This window comes from Antedon mediterranea, chromosome 4 (assembly GCF_964355755.1).
Source record: "Antedon mediterranea chromosome 4, ecAntMedi1.1, whole genome shotgun sequence".
Classification (NCBI taxonomy): domain Eukaryota; kingdom Metazoa; phylum Echinodermata; class Crinoidea; order Comatulida; family Antedonidae; genus Antedon; species Antedon mediterranea.
In genome coordinates this window covers 8,650,972-8,660,873 of record NC_092673.1, presented here as the reverse complement: position 1 = coordinate 8,660,873, position 9,902 = coordinate 8,650,972, and the positions used below count along the sequence as shown (strand labels likewise).

At 37.6% G+C, this 9,902-nt stretch overlaps 1 protein-coding gene across 1 annotated transcript; it reads left to right on the top strand.

The window, feature by feature from the left end:
* Positions 1-2,698: 2,698 nt before the first annotated feature.
* Positions 2,699-7,744, top strand: LOC140047534 (uncharacterized). Its single transcript, XM_072092577.1, has 2 exons — positions 2,699-7,479; positions 7,624-7,744. Exons 1-2 carry the CDS (start codon positions 2,816-2,818, stop codon positions 7,742-7,744), a joined length of 4,785 nt encoding a protein of 1,594 aa, XP_071948678.1. The 5' UTR covers positions 2,699-2,815.
* Positions 7,745-9,902: the final 2,158 nt, after the last annotated feature.

Genomic DNA, 9,902 nt, shown 5'->3' with positions numbered 1-9,902 from the left:
CCAATTAGCGACCATTATATTATTTAGTATGAATAAAGACAAAAAGAATACATAGTTTTAATTTTGTGAAAAAAACAAGTAATATTGTACTGGTCCTCTTCCATTAAAAACCACTTTACTTATAGACACCTCCAATTAGCGACCATTTTATTAATTGGTATGAGTAAAGACAATAATAATTAATAGTTTTAATTATGTGACAAAATTAAGTAACTGTACTGACTGGTCCGCTTCCAATTAAAGATCACTTTACTTTAAGACACCTCTAATTAGTGACCATTTTTATTAATTGGTATGAGTAAAGGCAAGAATAATTAATAGTTTAATTATATGACAAAATTAAGTAAATGTACTGGTCCTCTTCCAATTAAAGATCACTTCAGTTTAAGACACTTCCAATTAGCGACCGTTATATTATTTTGTTTGAATAAAGACAAGAAGAAGAAATAATTTATAATCATGTGATAAAAAACAAGTAATTGTACTGGTCCTCTTCCAATTAAAGATCACTTCAGTTTAAGACACTTCCAATTAGCGACCGTTATATTATTTTGTTTGAATAAAGACAAGAAGAAGAAATAGTTTATAATCATGTGATAAAAAACAAGTAATTGTACTGGTCCTCTTCCAATTAAAGATCACTTCAATTTAAACACTTCCATTTAGCGACCGTTTTATTATTTTGTATGAGTACAGACAAGAGGAATAAATAGTTTATAATCATGTGATAAAAAACAAGTAATTGTACTGGTCCTCTTCCAATTAAAGATCACTTTACTTTAAGACACTTCCAATTAGCGACCGTTTTATTATTTTGTACGAGCACAGACAAGAGGAATAAATAGTTTATAATCATGTGATAAAAAACAAGTAATTGTACTGGTCCTCTTCCAATTAAAGATCACTTTACTGTAAGACAGAAACGACTAAAAGGTGAAATAATAATAACAAATAATAATAACAGGATTTTTATAGCGCACATACCACAGGGTGCTCAAGGCGCATCAAAAAAAAAATAATAATAAAAACAAATCATACAACTCTCCCGGTCCCGAGAGCCGCTGTTTTGAGGTTGACCTGACAATTGTGGCAATTACCAATTGGGACATTACCCTTGCTTGACATCTGGTAAAAATAAATACTGATTATGCTGCCACTTTAGTACACAAAACGATAAATAAAAAAAAATAATACAACTTGTAGCATTCCATTTAAACTAATACAGTAGGCCTTGTTCAAAACTGCTAGTGTAGAAAAGTCAAATCCACCCATATAATAAAACCTAGAACTAGCTAATGATGTAGAAACACCAACAGCTTATTTATTAAATAAAAATCAACATTATACTAATGTCACAAGTGACATAAGTTTTGTATTTATTTTGCAAGTCATGCTTACTTTTCCTTTTGTTTTCATTATTTGAACCTTTCTTTTGTTTTAGGAAACTATTGTTTGAAGCCAGTGGAGCAGAGTGTGTGTGTGCAGAGAAGGAGTGTGTGGAGGTTGCTGATTGGAGGAGAGGTGTAAGAGTTGAGTTGGTGTGTGAGTTGCTGATTGGTTGAGAAGGATAAGGTGGTGGTATGTGTGCAATTGAGGGAAGTTTGAGAAGGAGATGAAAATTGAGAGGAGACAGAGAAGGAGGGTTATGTTATGTTGAAGCAGAAAGGAAGTAAAGTGGTATATATGAAGTTAATAAATGGTGGGTTGGAAAGAAGTATGGTGATATAGAGCTGAAGCGGAAAGGAAATAAGGTGATCTACATGAAGTTAGTAAATTGTGAGTTGGAAATAATTATGGTGATATAGAGCTGAAGCAGAAACGAAATAAGGTGATATACATGAAGTTAATAAATTGTGAGTTGGAAATAATTATGGTGATCTAGAGCTGGAGCAGAAATGAAATAAAGTGAGATACATGAAGTTAATAAATCGAATAATAACTGTTGGAAATAGCAGAATTAATTGCTTTTAAAGAAAGCTTTTGTTGAAAGTATCGAAGACTGACTTTATTGATACTGATATTATGTTACGTGGAAAAGGAGAAAGAAATAATTGATCGGGGAGCGGATTGCAGTGCAGAAGGACCTCAAGAAACATTTTTAACTTTATATTTTATTTATTTATATGTCAGAAGATAGTTGCAGGTTGAGAAGAAGTATAATTGGGAATACAAGCAGAACGGGAGCAGAGGAGTTGTTTAGTTGCGGAATCGTTTTAACTTTTATCTTTCGAATTTGTTTTGGGTCAGCGTAGGAGAAAAGGCAAGAAGGAACGATATTGTGGACATTTATTATTGTATTATTCATCTTGTGATATTATTGTATTTGGAAGGGGGGTTTCTGGGATTTATATTTGACAATAAGAAGATTGTCGATATTTTGTCTGGGAGGATTGGGAATTTGGGGAAGTGTATAAGTTGTGGGGGAATAGGGATACCGTATCATTGTTTGAGAATTGCTTAGGGGTTTTTTTTTTTGGGTTTTTTTAGGGGGGGTTTGGATTATAGAAGGAAGAATTGTTGGTCAAAGTTTATTATTAAATTTACTTTTTACATTTATATGTGTACAGTTGTGGCTATTTATCGTTGTTTACCGGTGGTTACCAGATATTACATGTCCGAAAGAGCCGTAATTGCGGCTGTGTGACATTTATGGGGGCTCGTCCGGGAGACTTTGTAACCTAGCGTGAACATCGGTAGATGAAACAATTGTACGTAATTGATTGGATTGTCTATTTGTCATATTATTGACATACTGTATACTTATATTGGATACTTATACATATATATATATATTTTTTTTTTTTTTCCTTAAGAAATGGATCTCACTAAAATTGTTGACGCAGGAAAAGCGTTGGGGTTAGATGGAGTGGAATTAAGAGAGTTTGTGGAAAAGAGAGAGGAAGCTGCCAGAGAAAGAGAAGAGAGAGCACTAGAGAGAGAAGAAAGAAACCGGGAGAGAGAAGAAAGAAACAGGGAGAGAGAGGAAAAAGAGCGAAACAGAGACAAGGAAGAGAGAGAGAGAAGAGAGGTACTAGAGAAGGAAGAGAGAGAGAGAAGAGAGGTGCTAGAGAGGGACGAAGCAGAGAGAAAAAGAGCGAGTGAAGAAAAAGAGAGAGTAAATGAAAGAGTGAAAGAAGCTGAAAATCAGGCCTATCTCATAGAAATGCGAAGGTTAGAAATCCAATTAGAGCAAGAAAAGAATCGGGCACGGCCAGGTGGTAGAGTATTACCCAATCCTGAGTCACGGGTTAAGGCCAGTAAACCTAAATTACCCCCTTTCCATGACCGAACAGATGACCTAGATGCCTATCTGAAAAGGTTTGAACGGTATGCGACTAGTCAGGAGTGGAAAGAAAGTGAGTGGCCGGTTAACTTAAGTGCCCTACTAACTGGGAAAGCTCTCGAAGTTTATTCCAGGTTGTCTTCAGCTGAAGCTAATGATTACAAACTGTTGAAATTGGCTCTTCTAAAACGGTTTCAGTTGACCGCCGATGGATTTCGACATAAGTTACGAACAGCCAAGCCCGAACACGGGGAAAGCGGACTGCAGTTCGCTGCAAGGTTAAGCAATTATCTGGATAGGTGGATTGACCTAGCAGAGGGGGAGAAAACCTTTCAAGGGTTAAAAGATTTATTGCTGCGAGAGCAATTTACTGATGGGTGTGGGAAGGACCTTGCCCTGTTCCTAAGGGAACGTCAACCGAAAACGATACAAGCGATGGCTGAAATTGCTGAACAATATTTGGAAGCCCGTGGGGGGTTATTTGGTAAACCAATAGAGTTTAAACAAAAGGAGCCGAATTCCCCTCAACTTTCCTCTAATAATGTTCCCAGTACATCCTCAGCACAAAGCCCTTCTAGTTTCCGTAGTCCAACTTGTTTTATATGCCATCGTGTAGGTCACTTAGCTAGAAATTGCAGAGTTTCAACTATGTATAAACCAAACTCTCCTCCAAAATGTTACCGATGCTTAAAAACAGGGCATATTGCCAGAAATTGTAGACAGGACGCCAACAGTTGCGCTGGGTTGTCTACTTCACCACAACAAGAGTCTGATTGCCAAAAATGTACAAAACAACACGAATGTAAAGCCAAAGAAGAAATTCCCGATGTGGGTGCCAGTATGGTTACAAAAATGTCAGAATCTTTAAATCAATGTTGTATCAATAATGATGGTGATAGGGTCACTCTCCAATGTGGGCACTGTCTTCCAATTATGACAGCGGCTCTAAATAATTCAATTAGTAAAATGCCCGTTTATACAGGCTGTGTCGGGTCACGCTGCGTCTCTGTTCTTCGTGACAGTGGCTGTAGTGGGGTGGTTGTAAAGAAAGATCTGGTATCAGCCGAACAACTTACTGGTAAGGAGAAAACCTGTGTGCTGATTGACGGCACGGTTCGCAACCTACCGGTTGCATTAATACAGGTTAATACACCATTTTTTTCAGGAAATACGTATGCACTATGTATGAATAACCCTATTTATGACTTGATATTAGGTAATATTGCAGGAGTACGAGCACCAGGAAATCCAGATCCCACATGGGCAGAGCGGAATCTTCGAGGATGTTCTGTTGTCACCCGGTCTCAAGCTAACAACATGGATAAACCATTCAGAACACTTAAAACTACAGAAATACACCAGCAAATCATCACAGCGGTAACTATGAAGACCGCTCAGCAACAAGATGTCAGCCTTGCAAAATTCAAGGATCTTGCAGAGAAGCAAACTACAACTGTGAGTAACAAACAAGCCACGTCTAGGTTTATTTATCATAAAGACCTATTATATAGGCAATTTTCCTCTCCTAATATTGAACACGGGGATAAGTTTACCCAACTGGTAGTGCCAGCTGACTATCGACGCCAGGTAATGCGCCAAGCCCATGAAACCTTATTAGGAGGACACCAAGGGGTCAAAAAGACGACGGATAAAGTGTTGACAACTTTTTGGTGGCCTGGGGTCACTGCGGATATTACTCGATATTGTCGATCCTGTGACATTTGTCAGAGAACTGTACAAAAAGGTAGAGTTACGAAAGTGCCTCTAGGAAGCATGCCTTTGATCGAGGTGCCGTTTGAACGGATTGCCGTTGATATAGTTGGTCCCATTTTCCCCATGTCTAAAGGTCGTAATCGTTATATACTCACAATAATAGATTTTGCTACTCGTTATCCCGAGGCAGTGCCTCTACCAAGTATTGAAGCTGAACGGGTTGCTGAGGCCTTGGTTGGTGTTTTCTCTAGACTTGGTATCCCGAAAGAAATGCTTACCGATAGGGGATCACAATTTACATCGGAAGTCATGAAGCAAGTTAGTAAGTTGTTGTCTATACGTCAGGTAATGACATCTCCATATCACCCAGCTTGTAATGGTTTGGTCGAACGGTTCAATGGAACACTCAAACAAATGCTGAAACGTATGTGTGCCGAAAGGCCTACTGATTGGGATCGATACATTGACCCACTACTGTTTGCTGTTAGGGAATCTTCACAAGAAAGTTTAGGTTTTTCTCCTTTTGAACTCTTATATGGCCGTACCGTCCGAGGACCCATGTCCATCCTAAGGGAATTGTGGACCGAAGAAATTGAAACACCAGAAACAAAAACCACCTACCAGTACGTTATGGATTTACGGGAACGATTACATGAAACCTGTCTGATGGCTCAGAAGAATCTACAAAAATCAAAGGTCAGGTATAAACAATATTATGACAAAAAGAGTAAGTCCCGGGAATTTGAGGTTGGGGATAAGGTACTACTTTTACTACCCACAGACAAAAACAAACTGTTGCTTCAATGGAAAGGTCCTTTTAAGGTTGTAAAGAAATTTGGGTATCTAGACTACCAAATTGACATTAATGGGAAATTCAAAATATTTCACGCCAATCTCTTGAAAAGGTATTATGAGCGAACCGCAGACATTAGTGCTGCTCTGGAGGTATCCGAGCCTTCTGGTATCCTTGAATTAGCTAGCACCGCTGTTATTGAATGCGAACCTAATGAAACATTTACAAGTAACCAAAATGATCATCTATCTAATGAGAATCTTTTGCAGCTCCACCCTTTACTAGCAAAAGAAACAACAGCCGACATTCACATCAACGAAAGCTTGGATGATACCCTAAAGCATGAGGTGCACCGACTCATCGGAAACTACAAAGATGTATTGACGGATTTACCGGGTAAGACTACACTTGGGCAGCATGAAATCAAGTTGGAAACTGAGGATATAATCCGTTCCAAGCCCTATCCACTTCCACATGCGTTGCGAGGTACCATTAAGGATGAGGTAAATATGATGTTAAATCTGGGTGTAGTGGAGCCTTCAGGGGCACCGTTTGCATCACCAATAGTATTGGTAAAGAAACCGGATGGGTCAAATCGATTCTGCGTGGACTTTCGGAAACTTAATCAGGTTACAGTTTTTGACGCCGAACCGATCCCGGACCAAGAGGAACTGTTCACAAGGTTGGCCCACGATCATTATTTTACTAAGATAGATTTAAGTAAAGGGTATTGGCAAGTTCCCATGGATGAAGCGTCAAAACCTTTAACATCCTTTCTAACACCAGATGGTTTGTTTCAATTTAATGTCATGCCGTTCGGCTTAGTCAATGCACCAGCTACTTTCAGTCGTATCATGAGAAAATTACTCAAAGGAATGGATAATACACTTAACTATATTGATGACATTCTAATTCACACAGCTTCTTGGGATCAACATATGAAATGTTTGTCTGAATTGTTTGGACGTCTCCGCAGGGCCAACCTAACTGCTCGACCGAGCAAATGTTTCATTGGTTATGAAACAATCGAGTTTCTTGGCCATGTGGTAGGGAAAGGACAGGTTCAACCTAGGGTGGAGAAGGTGCAAAGCATCCTGTCAGCCAAACAGCCAGAAACGAAGAAACAACTCCGGTCATTCCTTGGGATGACCAACTACTATAGGAAGTTCATTCCTAATTACTCTGTAATTGCTTGTCCATTAACCGACAAAACGAAGAATCGGGAACCTAACCGAATAGGTTGGGAGAAGGCCCAGGAAAGTGCGTTTGTTAAACTTAAGGAAAAATTAAATAGTACTCCAATTTTATGCCTTCCCAATTTAAACAAAGATTTTATTTTGAGAACAGATGCGTCCGAATGTGGAGTGGGAGCGGTTCTAATGCAGCAGTATGGTGACGTGAAGTTTCCCGTGGCGTACGCTAGCAAGAAACTGCTTCCTCGAGAAAAAGCATATTCAGTGATGGAAAAAGAATGTTTAGCCATTGTCTGGAGTGTACGAAAGTTTGAATCTTATTTATATGGACGAAACTTCACATTGGAGACTGATCACCAGCCGCTTGTGTTTATGCAGCGAGCGAAATTGTCCAATGGGCGAATTATGAGATGGGCCCTGGCTCTACAACCGTACAAGTTCCGAATAGAGGCGATTAAAGGCAGTGAAAATGTAGGAGCTGATTATCTAAGTCGAGTGTAAATATATTTAGAGAAAATGTTGGTACATATTTCTTTTAGAGGGGAGTAAATGTCACAAGTGACATAAGTTTTGTATTTATTTTGCAAGTCATGCTTACTTTTCCTTTTGTTTTCATTATTTGAACCTTTCTTTTGTTTTAGGAAACTATTGTTTGAAGCCAGTGGAGCAGAGTGTGTGTGTGCAGAGAAGGAGTGTGTGGAGGTTGCTGATTGGAGGAGAGGTGTAAGAGTTGAGTTGGTGTGTGAGTTGCTGATTGGTTGAGAAGGATAAGGTGGTGGTATGTGTGCAATTGAGGGAAGTTTGAGAAGGAGATGAAAATTGAGAGGAGACAGAGAAGGAGGGTTATGTTATGTTGAAGCAGAAAGGAAGTAAAGTGGTATATATGAAGTTAATAAATGGTGGGTTGGAAAGAAGTATGGTGATATAGAGCTGAAGCGGAAAGGAAATAAGGTGATCTACATGAAGTTAGTAAATTGTGAGTTGGAAATAATTATGGTGATATAGAGCTGAAGCAGAAACGAAATAAGGTGATATACATGAAGTTAATAAATTGTGAGTTGGAAATAATTATGGTGATCTAGAGCTGGAGCAGAAATGAAATAAAGTGAGATACATGAAGTTAATAAATCGAATAATAACTGTTGGAAATAGCAGAATTAATTGCTTTTAAAGAAAGCTTTTGTTGAAAGTATCGAAGACTGACTTTATTGATACTGATATTATGTTACGTGGAAAAGGAGAAAGAAATAATTGATCGGGGAGCGGATTGCAGTGCAGAAGGACCTCAAGAAACATTTTTAACTTTATATTTTATTTATTTATATGTCAGAAGATAGTTGCAGGTTGAGAAGAAGTATAATTGGGAATACAAGCAGAACGGGAGCAGAGGAGTTGTTTAGTTGCGGAATCGTTTTAACTTTTATCTTTCGAATTTGTTTTGGGTCAGCGTAGGAGAAAAGGCAAGAAGGAACGATATTGTGGACATTTATTATTGTATTATTCATCTTGTGATATTATTGTATTTGGAAGGGGGGTTTCTGGGATTTATATTTGACAATAAGAAGATTGTCGATATTTTGTCTGGGAGGATTGGGAATTTGGGGAAGTGTATAAGTTGTGGGGGAATAGGGATACCGTATCATTGTTTGAGAATTGCTTAGGGGTTTTTTTTTTTGGGTTTTTTTAGGGGGGGTTTGGATTATAGAAGGAAGAATTGTTGGTCAAAGTTTATTATTAAATTTACTTTTTACATTTATATGTGTACAGTTGTGGCTATTTATCGTTGTTTACCGGTGGTTACCAGATATTACATGTCCGAAAGAGCCGTAATTGCGGCTGTGTGACAACTAATGTACAACTCAACAGGTAATGTAGTAACAAAAATTGCCTCACAGCTAATGTAGTTAATATCGCCAGCTAATAAAATGTTATATATTTTACAAACCTAAATGTCTAAAATGTGCAAATGTATTTCTCTACTTGCCGTCAGTCTATCCACCTCTCGTAAGTGATCGGCTTTCAAAACTTAGCACTCTGATCGTAAGCAACCACCCTTGTTAGCGACCACCTTTAATATTTAAAAGGGACTACCTCTGTTAAAGGACCGCTTCTCACAATGGACAACCTCCTGAAGGGGTAACCACTCTCATAACGGACTGCTTTATTCATAAACTACCACCGCTCGTAGACGACCACTTCTTTTACCGACTACACCTCCCGTAAGTGACCACCTCAATAGAGGTGGTAATTTGCGAAAGGTGGTCGTTACGGAATTATGAGAAGTGGTCCCTTAGGAGAGGTGGACGTGTTTTTTTTAGAGATTATTCGAAAAAAACAAAAAACCGAAATACCCTTGAGTGAACGAATAATTATGATGCGCAATTAAGGTGTTTATTTTGCCATATAAAATATAAAAAAATAAATATTTTTTGGTAATATGCATCAACAATATTTTTCAAATGTATTTTAGATAAATAAACAAATAATGTAAAATCTCTAGAAACAAAAAAAATATTGTGACTAACCAATTCAATGTTTTATTAAATAAAACAAAAAATCAGGCATCTGTGAAAAAAAATATAATGAAAAAGAACTCACTTTAACAATGACGAACTTACTTGTTTAAAGCACTTTTGTTATCAGTTAATATTATTAAATTAGTAAAAGTATAATGAATATTACAAAATAATATTTTGAGAACTGAAAAATATTTTGAGGGAACAAATATATTTAGGGAGAACAAAATAAGATTTCAAGAACTGAACAATATAAAAAACGAATTACTACTTCGAGACAAGGAATGATCGAGAGAACGAAATAATTTCGAGGGAAATTATTTCGTTCTCTCGCGAATTAGTAATTCGAATTCCAATGAAATAATATTTCGAGAGAACGAAAATAGGTAGGCCCTATGCCTATA